Below are 20,184 nucleotides of genomic sequence, written 5' to 3'. Positions count from 1 at the left end.
CGTTCATTTGTCTTTCCTCGTATTAGAAAGATTAAAAAATACTTGTCCATTTTATTTTATAAGTAGATATATCTGTGAAGGACTCCATGGAATGATGATAGAATCAAATATTTTTCATGTAAAATAAACACTATATATTTGCATTATAAAAGAAGCTGTATGGAGATTATGGGTTTTGTTTTCCATTTCACTCTGCATTTTAAGCAACCAAGAATCAAGAAGTTCAAAATTTATACACAAACCTAAAATTGAATGAATACTGCAAATGACAAACTTACAGAACTGAAAATATACAGAATTATTGGGTAACTAAGAGCCTTTGGCTTACACATTACTTTTCATCCATGCTTTGATATTCATTTTAAGCCAGAAAGTAAAAATTAGAATTGTTTTCCTTGGCAAAAGAGCGAGTTTCACTTCACATGAGACCACTGTGATTATCAGAGAGGGCCGAACACCGGCCACTTCGTGGGCTAACAGCTCTCCGTGCCTGCACACCCGGCAGCCCGACCACAGACCTTTCCTCCATGCCCTGCTCCCGGGACCCACGTGTCTGGGAGCTCCTTGAGCCGAGGCTGCAGACGCACAGTCAGAGCTGCCGAGGCCGGGCCAGCGGCCTGCTGTCCTCTCCTGCGTCTCACCAGCCCTAGAGCATTCTTCAGAATGCTCCTAATTTGACTGGCGTCATTCCTTCACAGACATTGTCTCTCTGCACCATTATTTCTGTCAGCACCAAACAGTTGAAGGCATTGGGCAGGAGGACACAGCTGCTGATAGCCTGACACTTGTCCTTCTGCAGTCTTGACCCTCTCCTTCAGGACACGGTGCCCTGGAATCATCCTGCATTCTCCTTATTGCTGGTTTACTTGGCTGTTGTCCTGGACATGAAAAGCCTTTATGTCCTGAGGAATTGTAGAGCTGAGTAAAAGAAACGTGGTTTTGAAAGTTTCTGTTCTTCAGTGTGCGTTGTGTTTTCCAGATTGGCAAGAACACCCTCCCTCATTTTCTCTGAAGTCATCGTCCTCTTTTTCACGTCAGTGGACCTGTTTTGTAACGAAAATCATCAGAATGGGAGGGGACTTTTTTAATATAATTCCTCTGACCAAATTGTATGCAATGCCAGGCGTCCAGGGAAAATTTAGCAACACAGTGGAGTCACTTCTTCTTCTAGGGGTAGCTTCTAAATTCAGCAAGTGAGGCAAAAAAAGTGTTCAGTCACAGTTACTAACGGGTGTGTTTGTGTAAGGCCAGCACGGGGGTTACCTTTCCATCAGCCAGCTAGACAGTCGGCAGGGTTGGGGAGGTGAGTGGTGGGTGTGAGGTGAGGGTCCTCTTGTGTGAAGACGGTACCACATTATGGACACGCGGGCCATCATGAGCTGGGGCGTCTGCTCCCATTCTGAGGAGCACAGGGCGGGGGGCTGAGGAGAGGAGTGGGGTCTCTGACTCCCAGCTCGTGCTCCTTCCCACATCCACCCGCGGTGGCCTGGTGGGATCACCCAGACTTCATTCTGTTCATTTCAGGTGTGTGACGACATGCGTGGCTACTCCTCCTGTCTTTTAAAGCTAGGGATGGTTGATTAAGAAAGATTGTGTGTATAAACATATAAAAGTTGAGATGATAGCAGTTACTTATGGGGCAGTGTAGCAGAGGGAAAGAGCACAGATCTGCAAGCCAGGAGCCTTAAATTCTTGTCCAAACCACCAAAATATGAGTTACGATCTAGCACAAATGATTTAAACTTCTAACCCTTTATTTCCTTCCTTGCAAAAGTAACCAGATGGACTCGGTCAGTGGTTCCCAACCTGGATGGGGAACACTTAAGAAATAAGATTCAGAAGCTTGCCTCTGGGATTCTGACTTTGTGGGACCTGGAGATTTATACATTTGAACACCTTTGTGCCCCTTCCTCCATCCTCTGGTGGACTCCCTAGCTCTTGGGATCCTGCCGTGTCCATGGTCTCTGACCAGGTGTTCAGAGCGGACCGAAAGGGCAGTGAGGGTCCGTGCTCCGGGGACACTCGCTCAGCCAGGGGCAAGTCAGACTCGGGGCGGTCGGAGCCTGCGACAGGTGCCTTCTCTGAACGGAGGCCTTTGTGTCTGTTATTTGCTCTTTCCGTCCGGCAGCGCGTGGAGGCCCAGCCGATGGTGGCCCCTCCATGGAGCTCCCCTCCCCGGGGCAGCTCTGACACATCCAGGAAGGGCTGTTGTCTCTCAGGTCTGAAATCCAGCCTGATTCAGAGCCACTGTGATGTGGGCTTGGGTCTTGGGGGGAAGGTGAGCTGCCTCCCGTTTCATCGGAGCGTCTGTTACAGACACGACGGAGGAGGGAGGCTTCCTTCCCCTTAGACATGTAGCAGTTCTGACAATGCTATTCTCAAGTCATTCAACGTGGGAACTTCATTAACTGTCAGTTTAGGGTTAGAGTAGGAACCGTGGGGAGAAACGTAATTATTAATAAATATTTAAAAGAGTTTCTCAAGCGACTCCCAGCATTTTCCATTAAGAATGTCCAAAAGCTCCATGGTGAGGAAAGTTCTTAGTGTGGGCACTTGAGGCCAAGGCCAATTTGAGGAGGGACTGTGGACGCCATGGTACCTGCTTTAGGTGTAATCTGCAGGTTATTGGGACGGTGTTCTAATCACCCCACTTTGGAGTCTTGAGTTATAGAGTGTGTTTAATTCTTCTAAATAACTTTTATATTTATACATGTTTGGTTATGAGAACAGACGACGTGTCTGTCAGCAACTAATCAGTTTGATTTTTTAGTCAGCAAATTATGTGTGACACTTTCAGTGAAAATGGAACTTATTAACTGATTTCCTCTTTTAGTAAAAGGGGGGAAAATTAGTTCAAGGATTGGGAAAGCTCAAAAACAAGTCATAGGGCTTCCCTGGTGGTGCAGTGGTTGAGAATCCGCCTGCCAATGCAGGAGACACGGGTTCGAGCCCTGGTCTGGGAGGATCCCACATGCCGCGGAGCAACTGGGCCTGTGAGCCACAACTACTGAGCCTGCGCGTCTGGAGCCTGTGCTCCGCAACAAGAGAGGCCGCGATAGTGAGAGGCCCGCGCACCGCGATGAAGAGTGGCCCCCGCTTGCCGCAACTGGAGAAAGCCCTCGCACAGAAACAAAGACCCAACACAGCCAAAAATTAATTAATTAATTAATTAATTTTTTTAAAAAAACAACAAAAAAAAAACAAGTCATAAGCAACCGTGATTTACTTACAGTTTTAGGCCTGTCCGTTATCTCCCTTCATATGAATAAGGAAAATCCTGGGAATAAGGACAGCCTTGTGGCTTCTGTTTATTTAGTATCTTGTTGCACAAGGCATAGTGGGGGGAGGGGGGGAAGAGAGAGAAGTAGAAACCAAGAAATGAAATAGAAAGTGGGAGAGAGAATGCACGAGAATCAGAGGAGAGGAGGGGGTGGATTTGCAGCATTTTCACTTGGATTAGGTGGGAGTAATCCATTTACATAAACCAAGCACCACTTTTGTCATTTTTTTTAAAAAAGTGGTTTTCATATAAAAGATCAGCTAAATTAGGACTTTCAGAAAGTAAGAAAGTAGTCTTGGTTTTTTATATTATCTTTGAGAGAGAATTTGTATAAAAGTTAAGGTTTAGAAGACAAGTGCATCTGCTTTGATTTCTTTCTTAAAAATAATGAAAAAAATGAAATAGGACCGTCTAGTGAAATAGTATTTGTATTGGATGCTTTTCGATGCTGTATTACCCTTCAGTTCCTCACAGTACGGTTATCAGTTATTGAAAGAAGTAAGTTTAATTCAATTTACTTCAGTTACGTGTAAACCAATTTCTCTGTGTGCCTGTGTCTCTACGACTCTTCTGCTCCTAAAATTCTGTGCTTCTTTGTGATCTCTGTGGACCCCTCCCAGTTTCCCCTTCCATAAATCAAGGGTGTCACTTTCCTGAGTTTTTGAAAGGTTAAAAACGGTTTACAAGGCAGGTTGGCATTTTATGAAGGCCTGTGCTATTCAGTAATGAAAAAAAGAGCCTAGTCTTGTGTTTTTAAATAGTTGTGGTAGAAATAGATGGTACAAATTCTTTACTTTAGAATGTTTGAAGGAGAGGTGTATGGGATCAAACGTGTATTTCTCCCTTCTGTCCTTGATGTCATTACAGCCATCTGTCACGTACCACCACTCACACTTCCTCCCAGCCCTGTACCCTCCTCACGGTGGCTCAGGCCAGTGCACGGCCAGGTCTAAGGTGCTTCATCTGGTCCCTTGGGCCAAATCGCCCCGTTTTCCAGCAAAGCCCTGGTCTCCCTGGTCCTGTGCCCGCACGTAGACAGGAGACCTTCCCTGCCCAGGATCCTTGTGTAGTTTACCAGCTGCACACTGTGCCATTTGGTCTCTCATTTAAATAACTCTACGTGTGATAAGTGCATTTTATTATATTTTGCTAAGAAAATCTTTGCCAGCTACTCTGCTGTCTCCTTTTAAATATGGAGCAAAGCCCCATGTGACATGTTTCACTTTTCACCGTGGCTGCTCAGAAGCTCTCTCGGGTCTGCTCTGTCCACGCTGCTGTCTCTTCTTACCCCAGGGCACTCTGTGAGGTGGAACCAGTGTGATTACTGTTATGTCCACTGGTCTTTCCCGACTCTACCTCCTTCTAAATGTTTTCCTGCCTTAGGTAGGTGGTTAGTTTACCCTCTTCTACTAATACTGCCCTTGTTATACTTTAAAGGTTTTTTAGATCAGCTGATATTTACATTTTTAGAATCTTTTTTAAACATTATTTTACTGCATTCCCATTTCAGAAAATTATGGTTCTATTTCATTTATATATCATGAAATCTGACAGCCTGAAACCTAGTACAGGCAACCATGGTGTTTGGTTACATTATTTTCTTCTTCTTTTTGAGAAACTCATTATTATAGGACAACGGGTGTTTATTGTCCCTAATTTCATTAGGAGATGGAGAATAGGTATGATTAACCTATAATTTCAGTTTGAAAGATATGCTTATTATTTGCATCCTCCAACATTTGGGGTAATTATTTCATTAAATCTTTTTAGCAAACTATGATATAAATTTCCTGGGGGGTGGGGTGGGAAAAAACAAAACAAGACAGGATACTACCCTAGAAGTTTCCAATCCAGAATAAAGATAGCGGAAGCTTAATTACTTGGAGTGAGAACATGTGCATATTTTAACAGTTTGCTTCATTTTTAGATTTTTAGTCCTAGATTTAATCCTGTTGCTCTCCTTGCCCTTAATCTCAGCTGATGATCTCACTGCCTATTTGACTGAGAAAATACAAGCTCTCGGTGGAGAAGCTGGTCCTCCCGTCCCCACGCGCTGCCTTCCTTCCCCGGAGGCCGGCCATGCTCGGGCCTCGCTGGCCGTGACTCAAGGACCTTTCCCCACAGCTACACCCTCTCCTTCTACATTGTCAGGTTCCTTCTACGGAAACATTCCCATCATCACTCAAACAGAAACAGTAAGGAAAACACCTTCTTGACCGCAACCCACTCTCATATCACCTTTTCTACTAAAACTCCTCAAAAAAGTAGTTTATGCCATTGTTTCCCCCTTTCTTCTCTCCCTTCTCCCTTGAAGGTCAGTCTGGCTTGTTGGTGCCTGTTCACTGCAAGCCCCAGGCATCACAGCCTTCGTGCCTTGGCCCCGGGCGCATGGCTTCCCGGCCTCCTCCCTCCTCCTTCCTTTTAGTCTCTACCCGTTGTGTCGCCCAGAGCTCAGTCCTCAGGCCTCTCCTCCGTTCCACAGACACAAACTCACTGTGGCATCTCAGGGAAGGATGTGGTTGAAATAACTCTTCTCCACGTTGCTCCCCAGCTCTCAGTGCAGCTCGCACGAGGGAAATGCAGTTTGAACCTGCTCTGTATCCATCCGGCATCTCCCCTGCATGCCGGTGCCCAGGGGTGGCATCTTGTGAGTCATGTTCATTCAGGGGTCGGGCCACGTGGGCAGAAACCGGAGCTCAGCCCATTGCAGATCACTGGCTCCCACCTCAAGGTTCCAGACATCCCTTAACTACCAGCGGTTAAGAATCTCTCTGATCCTGGTCACGGCTTTAACGCCAGGCACGGATGCCTCAACCACAGCACAGAGCCAGCCTGTAAGCCCTTCCCGAGTTCTGAGTGGAAGAAGTAAGCGCTGCTCAAAGAACAGGCTGCAGTAAGTTCAGTCCTCAGTGACTCACTCCCCACTCGGTCCTTCAGGCGTGCCCTGTCAAGCCCGGCGTGTGGCGGAGACCTCACTGTGGCCCTCGCCATCTCGCCTCTTGTGCCCTTTCCATTGTCCACGTGGCCCCGGCCACGCCGGCCTTCCTGCTGTTGTCCCAGGACGACTCGTGCCTTCACTGCACGCAGGATCCTGTCCGAACATCGGGACCTCTTCCTTGACGACTCTGCCTTGAACCAGGGTCCCCACTGCCACCCGGTCACTTTCTCTTCCTCCCTCACACCATCACTGACGTTACACTGTTTCTATTTGTAGTTTACTCTGTCTCTGGCACCAGAAGGTGAGCTCAAAGCGGGCAGGTCTTCTATTTAGTTCACCGTATCTCTAGCACCCAGGGTACACATAACAGGCACTTGGTATCTCTTTAAATGAATGAATAATCCTCAGTGGTTATTTTTATTTTAAAATTAAGAAGAAATAATGTATCTTGCCTGTCTGTTATCAGTGAGATTTGAATCTGTTTTCCTTTTCTATATCCACTCTAGTGGCTATTACCACCCGGTGCTAATGTCATTTCTCTATAAAACGCTTGCTAAGTGACTGGGGTTGAACTGCATCCTTTCCAGCAGCGGGTAATGAGGGTTGAAATAAGGCTAAGAATGTTGCTGCTCGATCCTTACTTGTAGTGCTGGCCGGCACCAATCTGGGGCTCACTTATATGTTTAAGTGAATAGATCATCTTAATTTGCTTCAGTCAGTGTCAGTGTTGTCATTCTGCTCTGGGTCATCTCTGTACCAAATAACAGTTGGGAGAGGAAACTGCTTTCTGCTCAGAAGGAGGGAGATGATTTCAGCTTCTGCCCCATCCTGGGTGGGATGAGAACCCTTCTCATCCACATCACTCACAGTTGCCAGTTCAGGCCATTTTGAAATAAGGACAGCTCCCTTTCTCATTTTCTAGAGATGAGAACAGCCTCTTGTGTTTCTTGATTTTGCCTTTGACCCCTTACATCATCTTTACATCACAATAGGTCTACTACTCACAGGCAACCCTAGTTTTTGTTTTAGAACAATTCCTTGATTTCACAAAAGGAAAAACAAAATACAATTGCTGTTTTATTCTAGGGCTTCTTCAGCCGCAAGTAACATAAAAATCTGTTCACAGTACCTTCATCAAAGAGAGGGTTGTTTTTCCTACGTGACAGACACTGATGTGCTAGGCCCACGCTGGCAGGTCCTGGGTCCAGGCTCCGTCATCCTTCATTCTCTGCCCTCTTCAACACGTTTGCTTGTGTCCTTGTGCTTGTCACCTCATGAGCCCTTATATCTATGTTCCGTGAAGATTGAGGAAGGGGGAAACGGGCAAAGCAGCACCAGCGGCACCTAAAAGTAGGCAAAAAAAGTACTTAGGAACATCCTACATTGCCCTCCCCTTAGACTGTACTCTCTGGAGCAGTGTCGAATGGCCACGTCCGGGTGTGAAAGAGGCTGGGAAAGGCAGCCGTGTCAGCCAGGCATGGGCACGTTGCTGCCCTGAACCGAGGCAGGGCTCCTTAGCAAGGAGGGCTCGGGGAACGGGTGTTGGGTGGGCACCTGCAGCGTCCGCCCTGGCAGCTGTGGTAACGGAGGAACTCTGTGAGAATGGGGATCCGTGAGCATGCTTTGCTGTGGTCTCGCGCTAGTACAAACATTGTTCGTTACTCAGATAATTTCCAGTTCACAGGGGTATTTTCCATTTCTTGTTTCCCTTGCAGCAACAGGTCTACCATTAGATTTACTCCTGCCTGAGTAAAATTTTCATAGAAGACTTGGAATAAATTAGGAGCTATTGATGCTGCTAGTTTTAGCGAGTAGCTCACAGCAGTTAGCAGACTGAAGATTGATTTTAGACAATCTAAGCTCTGAAATGAGAATAATATGTGATTATCTCACAGCACTATGGTCAGGATGTACCAAAACAGCGCTTAGAGGTGGTCAGTGTTGTTGTCTTTGTAGTTATTTATTCGTTCACAAGCCACACTCTTATTCAGCGTCTCCTGTGTGCCGTCCCTACTGCGGCAGGGCGGGTGCAGCGGTTAACAAGCTAGAAGAGGCAGATGTCCTCCCACCCCGGACTCACCCGCCAGACGACGAGCAGATAGACTAGGGAGGGCATTTCAGGCAAAGTGGGAAAAAGAAGGCAAGAAAGGGTGATACGGTCAGCGATGCTCCCTCTAAGGAACGGATTTCGAGCTGAGAACATTTTTTCTTGAGACCTAATTCTCCAAATAGCCAAGTTACACGTAAGATATTCTTGGCAAAAATGCAGTTATTTTCTGGGGAAAAGCATTAATTTTATCATGGGTTCCCTTTTTTCCTAGAGGCAATAACATGAACTATTACAGAATTTACCAGTTTCTTTTCACCAACAGACGGTTCTCTGTCTAATTCACCATCAAGTCAACCCATTAAACTTCATCATACAAAATTACCAAGAAAACTGTTAGGTTCTGTGCATTTTCATTGCATGTTCTCCTTGACTTCTTCTTTGTTATGTCCTTGCTGTGGTTCTTAATGTAATAACTCTTCTCCGATAGTCGGGGTCACACCTCTCCTTACAGATCCTACAAGGAGAGAATTACGACACTCATCAGGGATCTGGAGATAAATATGCATTGATAAATATTTGATAAAATTGATAAAATATCACTTTAAGCCTTGATTGAACCAAGTGCATTAAAATAGTCCTGAAATACTCAGTAGCCTTCATTGGGAGGCTGCTGGAACGTTGTCCGCTCAGAGCTGCATCTGGGCTGGCAGGTGGGAACTGGCTTGTTGGCCTGTCTGTGGGTTTAGGTTCTAGACCTTTGTGCTGGTGGCCTTGGGAGCGTGTTGTGAGGCACAGTTTGGAGAAAAGTCTCTTTATACCCTGTGTTTCTTTCTTTTCTCATAGTTTTTTTTTTTTTTTTTTTTTTACTGTTTGACACAAGCATACTTCTTAATTAGGGGCTTGTTTACATTTTTTTTTTAATTTTATTTTATTTTTTATTTATTTATTTTTGTCTGTGTTGGGTCTTTGTTTCTGTGCGAGGGCTTTCTCTAGTTGCGGCAAGCGGGGGCCACTCTTCATCGCGATGCACGGGTCTTACACTATCGTGGCCTCTCTTGTTGCGGAGAACAGGCTCCAGACGCGCAGGCTCAGCAATTGTGGCTCACGGGCCCAGTTGCTCTGTGGCATGTGGGATCTTCCCAGACCAGGGCTCGAACCCGTGTCCCCTGCATTAGCAGGCAGATTCTCAACCACTGCGCCACCAGGGAAGCCCTTGTTCATAATTCTTAAACATTCATTTGTTTAATAATTGTTTTCTTTTTCCAAGCTCTTTCTGAAAGCTACCTTGGGGTAGGGCAGCTCTTATTTCTGCTTATCCCTCAAGGTGTTTCACAGAGTTGTGAGGGTGTAATAAGTGTCTAAGGCATACTTTCCTATTGTTCAGTAAACTTAACAAAAATCTATTTGAGGTGTAAATATTCATGCTAACATCATCATACACTGGGACCCAGCCTCGGTCAGTACTTCTTTGCAACAGAATTGTACTGTAATGCCAATTTCTGGTTTCTATGTAAGCCTCTCTTCTAGGCTCTGAGCATCTTGAGGGAAGAGTTATGGAAAGCTTATCGAGTCATTCAGTGAGCATGTCCTGAGCACTGACTACGTGACATACTAGGCAGTGCCGACACAATGGTGCAGTACACCCAGGCTCGCAGCTCACGATTCTAATATGAGAGAGAGAGAGAGACACTAAACAAATACATCACTTAATTTGTAGTCGAGGTGAGTGCTATTAAAAAAGGGAACCTAACCTACTCTTGGAAGTTAGCCTGAGGAAGTGAAATGTAAGCTGTGACCTGAAAGATAAGTAGGAGTTTTCCAGGCTGAGAGGTCGGAAGCTCATTCCAACATGCAAGTGCTCTCAGCTGTGAAAGAACCTGGTGGGTTCAAGGGACAGGAAAAGGCCAGTATAGATGCAGAATAGTGAGTAAGGGGAAAGATCAAGTAAGACGCATCTAGAGAAGTAGACAGGAGTTGGGATCAGGTAGGCCAGGCTAAGGATTTGGGACTTAATCCCAAGAGCCATGAGAAGCCATTGAAAGAAGCTAAGAGGGAAGTGATGCGGTGAGATGTGTGTTTTGAAAATGTCACTCTGGTTGCAAGATGGGGACTTGGACTTGAATGAAGGATGGTACTGAGGTCCTTCAAGGGGCAGGCGATGATGGCTTGGGTCAGGGTACCCAGTAGTGATGGGAATACGTTGGCAGGTGGAAATACTTAAGAGACTGAGAATTGGCCGGAAGTTGGGTGGAGTGAAATGAGGGCAGGAAAGATGTCAAGGATTAATGCGGTTTATTGAGACGAATGGCTCTAGAGGAAAAGAAGTTTGGGGACCAGGCGGTGACTTCAGTTTTGAACATGTTGAATTTGAAACGCCTTTAAGAGATTCCCAACAGAGATGTTGGGTAAAGAGTTGGATGCATTGGTCTAGAACTGACAGAGTGTCTGGGCTGTAGCCTTTGAGCATCTATAGTATACATTTGGTGAACGAAGAAATGGATGGCCCAGGAGCAAACCTTGGGGTTCTCTGACATTTTAAATTTCAGCAGAGGATGAAAAGCTGGCCAAGAAGAGAATGCCCACGTGCTGATGGCGAGTGTGATGTCACCAAAGCCAGGGGACAGTAACAGTTGAGGAAGGCGGTAGCCAGCTGTGGTCAGCCTAGCACCAAGGCACTGAGTGTGGTGTGCTCTCAGCAGTGCACGTTGGGCCTAATGCAGAGAGGTCACGGGTGACCTCAGAAGACAGGCTGATGTGGTTCAAGAAATGGGATGGGAGCAAGTAGAGGGAACCTCCTGAGAAGTCTGGCTGTGAACGGGAGGAGAGGGAACACCAGCTAAAGGGGGTGTGGCTCCAGCGGGGGAAGCTGGAGTATGTTTAAGTGTTGGTAGAAAGGATTCAGTAGTCAGGGGGCAATTAGAATATTTGATAGCCCAAAGCTCCTGAAGAGTGGGAGGAAGATGAGACCCAAGCCTGTACGGCGAGGATTCGCTCGGGGGAGGGCACAGAGCTCCCTGCTCTGTGATGGGAAGGAAGGGGGGATAGGAAGGCACACAGGTGACCAGGCTCCGGTTTTCCGGTGAAGCAGCAGGCGAGCCAGCGACTGAGTCCCGGAGGATGGAGGTTAGTGGGCGGTTTGGGAGAGCCTAGAGGGCTCGGGTGACACTGAAGACAGACATTTTGGTAACACCTAATCCACACTGCTGCGTAGTTTTTCCCAGGAAGAGTTAGTTATGTAAAACACAGAGCAGCAGGGTAACACAACTGATTCATGGCTGACTTTTTTTTTCACAACCAGATGTGATAAAAGGTCAGAGAGGCAAGAGAGTTTCTGTCATGTGCAACAGAAGGTCAAACACTGGTGGATAGACTCAGACAAGGGAAGGGGGTCGCGATGCAAGGGGACTGATGGTGGGGAAGAAGGGAGATCAGTGGCCTGGAAGTTCCCATGATGTTGAAAAGAGCCTCAGCAGTGGGGCTACCTGAGCAAGCAGCCCGACTACGAGATGATTTGGGAAGCAGTGCCATTTTGGGTGACGACAAGATCCGGAGGGTTTCCTTTGCGTGTGTGGCCCAGCCGGGTTTGGGGAAGCGGCCCCTGGGGATGCGCCGGTTAATGATCTGTGAGGGCAGCAGATGGGGTAGGACAACCGGGAGGACAGGCGTTGGGGCCGCCTCGGGTGACGGTGGAGCAGGGACAGAGCGGCACCCCAGGAGCCGGGGCCGAGGTCTTCCTGAGTGGCGCGGGGTGATGGGGGGCTGGGGGTGAGCCACGAGGGGCCAGTGGTGTCGGGGCCTGTTGCATCGGGAGTCTCCGAGGAGCAGGGAGGAAGCACAGTCCAGGAGGGGTGCCGGGAAAAGAGGGCACTTTCCTCTCTGCCAATCCCGGGGCACGTGGAGTGTGAGAAAATGCACGTCTTTTCCTGAAGAAGCTGCAGGGTGCAGTGTCTTCACCCAACAGGCAAGTTAAATTAGAGCTGGGAGTCGGAGAAAGTATTGAGACGAGGACAAGGAGACAGGAGCTTGAACAAGAGGTGGAAATCTAAGAGCTGGGGAGGGAGGGGGAAGGTGTGGAATCTTCATCGAAACGAGGCCCAGAGCAGCATGACAGGAGGGGGTAGAACATTCCAAGAGCCAATGTGTGTGTGTGTGTGTGTGTGTGTGTGTGTGTGTGTGTGTGTGTGTAGGGGGGAGGGGAGGAGAGGGAAGGGGCAAACGAGACTGAGAAAAATCACAGAACAGAGCAAGGGGGTTTCAATCCTGATAATCTTTACATTGCCTCTTGCGCTTGACGGAATTCATCTCTGGCCTGGATTGGTTATGTATTGTTTAGTATAGCATATGTAGTATACTGTAATATTGTATATATATTGATAGTAAAGTATAGAATAGTATAGTATATATAGTATAATATAGTATATATAGTATTGTACGGTAGAGCATATAAAGTATAGTGTATATAGTTTAGGATAGTGTAATACGGTATAGTATAGTGCAGTATAGTAGAGTATGCTATATATATACAGTATGGTACAGTACAGTATGATATGGTCTGTATAGAAGAGTATCCTATGGTGTATATAGCACAGCACAGCCCAGTACAGAATGGTCAGGCAGTTGGCTCTTCAGCCGCTGGGACACACTTGAGTGGCACAGGGAGGGCCATGTCACTGTCTCCTCTGCGCCCCATTTGCTGGTTCAGTTTCTGTCCACCCTTTGGGGGAGGCTTGCTGTGGTTGAGTGGGAGTTTCATGGGGAACCTCAGACCAGACCTCACCCACTCACCTGCTCAGCTCATGGCTGTGTTGCCCTTGCCAGTGTTATTCTGTGAAAGACATGTCATGTTCTTCTGGGTTTGTTTGTTTTTTTAATTTCTTCAGTGCCTATTCATTTTGCTCAGCCTCTGATGTTAGTTGCTGTTCTTATTATCTATTACAGCACTGATATTTTCTGCTAAATCGTTTTATAAAACATCACAAGTACCCAATAAGTGTTTCCGGTGACGGTTTGTTTTTAATTTGTAAAGTCTTGATGAATATCATTTGCATATTTTAGCCTTTCCAGTTCTTCTTTGCTGAGGGTGTTTTCAAGGTATGTTCTTTTACTTCCTGAAGGGGCAAATGATGTGAAAATCCTTCCAGGTCAAGCTGTTTGTCCCACTCCAGGGTGCCGAGGGATAGGCCATATCCGTGGTCCGCGGTATTCAGGACATCACAGGTAAAATTTTTTCTTATTTAAATTATTTCAGGGATGAACTGAAACATGATGCAGATTAACAGCTGTAGGAAGCATCGTAATGACCCTGTGGGAGCCAGACACCTCCCCATCATACTCCCCCATCCCTGTCCCGAGGCCCCTCTTCAATGTTTCCCGTGTCTGCCCAGCCCGCCTTCCTCCGGGCCTTTTGGCCTCCTGAGGCCCGGCCCAGACCACCAAGCTTCCCAGGGCCTCTGCCCTCTGACACTTGTCTCAGCAGGTGCACACATGCCCCACCCTTCGTCCCTCCCACTCCTGAATCCTCCCCACACAGCTGCCCTTCTCACCGCCTTCTCAAGAAATTCCAGAACCTCCTGCCGCTTCGCCCCTGGCTCTCACCTTGCCTCTGTTTCTTTTTCTCTATTTTTTATTTATTTGGGGATGAGATAATTCTGTTATAGGATAAAAAATAGTGTGAAGTTATGTTGCAGAATATGCCTGTGTTTTAAATATGTGATAATAGTATGGAGAGGATAGTGCTTATAATGAAAAATAAGTACAAATAAGTGTTGAAGTCCTCGCTGCTTTTTCTGTCACCATCAAGTGGTAAAGTAACGTATAGATAAATTATTCATATTGGTGATCTAGTTACAGAATATGTAAATTAAAGCTGAACAGACTTGACATCAGATTTGTCCAAATAACACAAACAGATAAAACAAACACGTAGATAACTATGAAGAGAAAAGGATAAATCATATATGTGAAACAAGGAAATGTTTGTTTGGATAAAAGAGATCCACAGAGAAGTCGTCGCTGTGTCAGGTGCTTGCAGTTCTGGAAACCAGTGCTTCAAACAGCTCTAAATGAATCAAAGCAAGTGTTACTATAAGAAATAATGCTGATGTACGTAAATATGTTATATGTGTAAATATAATACTAACACTTAATTGAAAGAGTTCTAAGTCTTTTGTCACAGATATTTAAAAATCAAATACCTACTCTTGCACACGTTTGAAAAAGTGACACAAATTGGTTAACGTATTACATAAGCTTCTTTGCATTCAAAATCAGACCCTCGTGAATCTCCGTTTGACTTGGCATCCTGGATGCCCATGTTTTTCCACACAACACTTGTATCATTAAGAACCTTGGTGGGTGCAGCATTTCTTGAGTTCTCCACTCAAAAATGGGGCTTCCAAGGTGTTGGTAGTATTGTTTCTTGATCTGGTGCTGATAACCAGGGATGTATTCAACTTGTGAAAATTCATTGAGCTTAAGTACACTAATAATACTTGTACTTTTCTTTATGAATATATTATACGTCAATAAAAAGTTGAAAATTAAAAAAAAAACACTAACACTTAAAAGATTATAATATAGCAACCATAAAAAAGAAAGAAATTGAAGACATGTAGACACCTTGGTTACTTGGACAAGTGCAGGACTCGCGGATTATAAGAGAGGCCCTGGTGGTGAAGCTGGAGTTCTGTACGAGGGAAGGGAGAAAGAGAGAAAAGGACACGGGGGAGTGGGTGGGGGAAGAGCCATCCCATCATCGGGTCGGGGTCTGTGTGAGGTGAGGACCCTGTCGATAGAACCACTTTCCAGACAGTACTAGGGGTGTGTGGCTGTGAATAATCTTCTTCAGGCTCTTCTTGTGTGTTTGTGTTAGTTTTTAAAAACCTAGAGCTGCAAAGTCCAACATGGTAGTTGTAGTCATATGGGTCTGTTTACATTGAAATTAATTACAATTAAGAATAATAAAAATTTCAGTTTCTCAGTCACAGTAGCCACATCTCAGATGCTCAGGAGCCGCCTGTGGCTCGTGGCTGCCGTATTGGACGGCCCAGAAAGTTCCTCTGGACAGCCCTGAGAGGGCGTACCAGGTTCTGCCTCCTCACGGTGGATTTTTGAGTGCCAGGTATTTCTGGGTGGATAACGGGACATCCTAGTGCCTCCTTCAAAGCTTGGATCATTATCCTCAGAGTGAGCCGGCCAGTACGTGGTGGTCGGTCTGTCCCTTACTGTCCTCTGCAGTTGCCCGCCTGTGGCACCAGGGCTGGGGTCACAGACATCACCCGGGCAGCTCCTGGGACCACCGAGGAGCTCACTCACCCCAGCTGACTTGCCCCCCTCCCCCCCCGACCACGATTCTTATGTGTAGGTTATTCACCTTCCCCTACTGGGATTCTGAAAACATGGACCAGATCCCAGGGGGCACACTCCACTGTGTTTCAGCAGCTTCCCTGAACTTTCTCATCCAGTACGGCCCAAGTGGGTCTGATTGCTGTTCTTAGTTATAGTATCTAATTATGAATAACGTGAGAATATCTGACATGATTCTCTCCAGCAAGTAGCCTTGACCGGGTTGGCATCAGAACTTTGGAAGAAACCAGAAAAATGTAAAAATAAAGAAGTGTTTTTTAAAAAAGGCATTCTGTGAAGCTTAGAAAAAAATGAGATAACTGAACACGTGATAGAAGAATGGGACTTTAAAAAAATATTATTACTTTTCTTATTAAGATATAGTTGATGTGCAATATTGTAAGTTGCAGGTGTACAACATAGTGATTCACAATTTTAAAGATTATATTCTATTTATAGTTATTGTAAATACTAGCTATATGCCCTGTGTTGTACAGTTTATCCTTGTAGCTTATTTATTTTATACGTAGTTTGTACATCTTAATCCCCTAACCCTATCTTGCCCCTCCCCACTTCCTTCTGCCCAGTGGTAACCGACTAGTTTGTTCTCTATATCTATGAGTCTGTTTTCTTTTTTGTTATATTCACTAGTTTGTTTTAATTTTTAGATTCCACATATAAGTGATATCATACAACATTTGTCTTTCTCTGACTTACTTCATTTAGCATAATGCCCTCCAAGTCCATCCATGTTGCTGCAAATGGCAAAATTTCATTATATATATTCCATACAATTATATATATATTCCATTGTATATATATATACCACATCTTCTTTATCCATTCATCTGTTGATGGACACTTAGGTTGTTTCCATGTCTTGGCTATTGTGAATAGTGCTGATACAAACATTGGGGTGCACATATCTTTTTTTTTTTTTTAAACATCTTTATTGGAGTATAATTGCTTTACAATGGTGTGTTAGTTTCTGCTTTATAACAAAGTGAATCAGTTATACATATACATATGTCCCCATATCTCTTCCCTCTTGCGTCTCCCTCCCTCCCACCCTCCCTGTCCCACCCCTCTAGGTGGTCACAAAGCACCGAGCTGATCTCCCTGTGCTATGTGGCTGCTTCCCACTAGCTATCTATTTTATGTTTGGTAGTGTATATATGTCCATGCCACTCTCTCACTTTGTCCTAGCTTACCCTTTCCCCTCCCCGTATCCTCAAGTCCATTCTCTAGTAGGTCTGTGTCTTTATTCCTGTCTTGCGCCTAGGTTCTTCATGACCATTTTTTTTTTTTTTTTTTTTTTTTTTAGATTACATATATATGTGTTAGCATACGGTATTCGTTTTTCTCTTTCTGGCTTACTTCACTCTGTATGACAGACTCTAGGCCCATCCACCTCACTGCAAATAACTCAATTTCGTTTCTTTTTAAGGCTGAGTATATTCCATTGTATATATGGACCACATCTTCTTTATCCATTGATCTGTTGATGGACACCTAGGTTGCTTCCACGTCCTGGCTATCGTAAATAGAGCTGCAATGAACATTGTGGTACATGACTCTTTTTGAATTATGGTTTTCTCAGGGTATATGCCCAGTAGTGGGATTGCTGGGTCGTATGGTAGTTCTATTTTTAGTTTTTTAAGGAACCTCCATACTGTTCTCCATAGTGGCTGCATCAATTTACATTCCCACCAACAGAGCAAGAGGGTTCCCTTTTCTCCACACCCTCTCCAGCATTTATTGTTTGTAGATTTTTTGATGATGGCCATTCTGACCGGTGTGAGATGCACATATCTTTTTGAATTAGTGTTTTCGTTTTGGGGGCATATATACCCAGGAGTGGAATTGCTGGGTCATATGGTAGCTCCATTTTTAGTTTTTGAGGAACCTCCATACTGTTCTCCACAGTGGCTGCACCAGTTTACATTCCCACCAGCAGTGCGTGAGGGTTCCCTTTTCCCCACGTCCTGGCCAGAATTTGTTATTTGTGGTTTTTTGTTGAAGGATGGAACATTTTTAGGGAACTATGAGGCAGGATATGTTTTGTATCCAGACCTCACATCCACGGGGCAGCCCCTGGTGACGGCGCTATGACTGGGTGACTGGGCCGCGGCTCTTCTGCTGGCTTAGACCTTGTTATGCTGGAGCAGGGCTCCTGTAAGAAAAAGGAACATCTTCAAAACCTTAGTGATTCCATTGTCTCAGAAAAGAAAAATAAAAAGCGATGAGCACCTGTACTTGGCTTGTCTCTAGAATGGAAAAAGGCAAAAATTAGAGAACTGAGTTTTCCTTGGACTTGCATTTTTATAGAATTTATAAAGCGTTTAGACCATCAGGTAAATAAATTCTGACTTACCTGTGAAAAGCTTTTCTTACATTGAACACTATGTTGTGCTCAAGGAAGGAGGAGGAACTTCTTGTTGGAGGAGTGGTGACCGCAAGGCAGTGTAGGAGGGTGGGGTCGCGGGTGATGGCAGGTCGGCTCCTGCAGGCACCGAGCGTTTCTGTCTCCTGCTTTGATCACTTTCCGTGACGGTCTGTCTTTGCCAATTTTAGCTTTGAGGTGCTCGTTACTCATTGACTGACTGATTCCATTTTCAGTTAGTACACTGATTTCTTTTTAACAACCAAATCTGTTTTGTTTTGTTTTTTTATAAATTTATTTATTTTATTTATTTTTGGCTGTGTTGGGTCTTCATTGCTGCATGCGGACCCTCTGTAGTTGTGGCGAGCGGGGACCACTCTTCATTGCGGTGTGTGGGCTTCTCATTGAGGTGGCTTCTCTTGTTGCAGAGCACAGGCTCCAGGCACACAGGCTTCAGTAGTTGTGGTATGCGGGCTCAGTAGTTGTGGCTCATGGGCCCAGTTACTCCGCAGCATGTGGGATCTTCCCAGACCAGGGCTCGAACCCATGTCCCCTGCATTGGCAGACGGATTCCCAACCACTGCACCACCAGGGAAGCCCAAATCTGTTTTTAATTCACTCTAGGTCATGACATTCGGAATGTCATTTCCCAGGTTAGTCAGTTTACTTATGTGACTATGTGTATAACTTAAGAATTTATTTAAGTCCTCTTGTAATTAACTGGGTAAAAAAAATTTTATATCATTCATAATCTGTGGGTTCTGTTTTCATGTTATTTCTTTCATGTTATTGTAGTCTAAATCTTACATAGCTGTAAAAGATGAAGAATATTATTCTTCAGTGCATGTCTTGGTGGTATCTGTTGAGCATGTCACACACACACACACACACGCACGCACACACACCCTTACACGTGCTAGAAATTTGCTGTAACACGCCCGAGGTTATCATTATACATTTTGCTTCTTATATGTCGAAGCAAGAGATGAGAATTTTAAAATGTTGCTGCGTTCTCCCAGAATCCTAGATGTACTATTATAATCATGTCTAGCTTGAGCTTCCTGAAGAATTTAAATTAAACATTCTAAAATGAAAGTTTTTATTTAACTTGTCTCAGATGTGTACCTTTACCAAAGAGTCAGCATTCTATAAAATGCTTTTTACAGACTCTAGTCCAGAAGATTCTTAAGCAAATATTTTTGTATCTTAAAAAATGAAGAAAAAGTAAAACAAGAAGCCCCCCTGCAGTTTCATACAAAACAACTCAATTGACTTGTGCTCCCATGAAGCCTTCGGGAAGCTGCTTTTAGGAAGGTGGCTGTTTCAGCTGCTTTTCCATGAAACTCTCCCAGGCAGTGAAGTGCCTGCAAGGAGTGAATGTTGTTTTCACCGTTTCATGTCAGAATTTCTCGTCAGATGTTGAAGGTTTGGTATTTTGAAAGGAAGTAAACAATATTCTTAAAATAAGTTGTCAGCATCTTGTTTTGTACAGCTGACAAGAACGGTGACATGAGGATGTCGCTGAAGACGTTTGAAGAGAACATACCACTTTCAGAGATCAGGCAGACCCCTTGGTATCCTTTTTAGATGAATTTCAGACAGGTTTATTTTCGTTTTCATGTAAGTAGTCACGGGGTTAAAAATAATACTCAAAGCTGTTTAGAGTTCATGTAGAAGCTGCATAAACCATTATTTGAAAGAAATTGCCTCAGTTCTTATCTGTATGAAAATAGGACTTTTGGCACAAAATTATCACACAATTTACATTTTATTTGAATGAATTTACATAGTGAGTAAAAACAAATTCTATGTATTTGTTTACATAGAAATATTTAAAGATGACAATACTGGGACTACAAGATGTAAACCTACTTTTAAGCCAGGGTCCAGGATTAGGTATGTTGTTTCTTCTAAATGAGCAGAACATAGACTCCGGAAGACTTGATCTACCTCTGTGCCATAAAACATACAAGGGTAATTTACCTAGGAAGTAATGATTATTCTTTACACAGAGAGCCAGGTACCGTCAGAGTGTAAGGAGCCCCGCCCCGGTGCTCCGGGTGGGATGCAGGACCCGAATCGCCAGTGTCACGCCGTAAACAGCACAAGCGGAAAGGAGCACCTGCTGCTCAGGAGTGAGGGGTCAGATAAATCTAAGGCGTTTGGGTGCTCTTCACGGAACCTTCTAG

The 20,184-nt window shown here is 44.9% G+C and overlaps 1 protein-coding gene across 1 annotated transcript in view; it reads left to right on the top strand.

Moving 5' to 3' along the window:
* The window catches only part of L3MBTL4 (L3MBTL histone methyl-lysine binding protein 4), a 308,220-nt gene that overhangs the window by 147,731 nt on the left and 140,305 nt on the right, over positions 1-20,184 (top strand). Inside the window, exon 13 of the mRNA XM_061169140.1 lies at positions 13,383-13,485. Within this exon, the coding sequence (XP_061025123.1) occupies positions 13,383-13,485 (103 nt within the window). The remainder of the gene's footprint in view (positions 1-13,382; positions 13,486-20,184) is intronic.

Source organism: Eubalaena glacialis, chromosome 15 (genome assembly GCF_028564815.1).
Source record: "Eubalaena glacialis isolate mEubGla1 chromosome 15, mEubGla1.1.hap2.+ XY, whole genome shotgun sequence".
Lineage (NCBI taxonomy): Eukaryota > Metazoa > Chordata > Mammalia > Artiodactyla > Balaenidae > Eubalaena > Eubalaena glacialis.
This window is presented reverse-complemented; position numbering and strand designations above follow the sequence as displayed.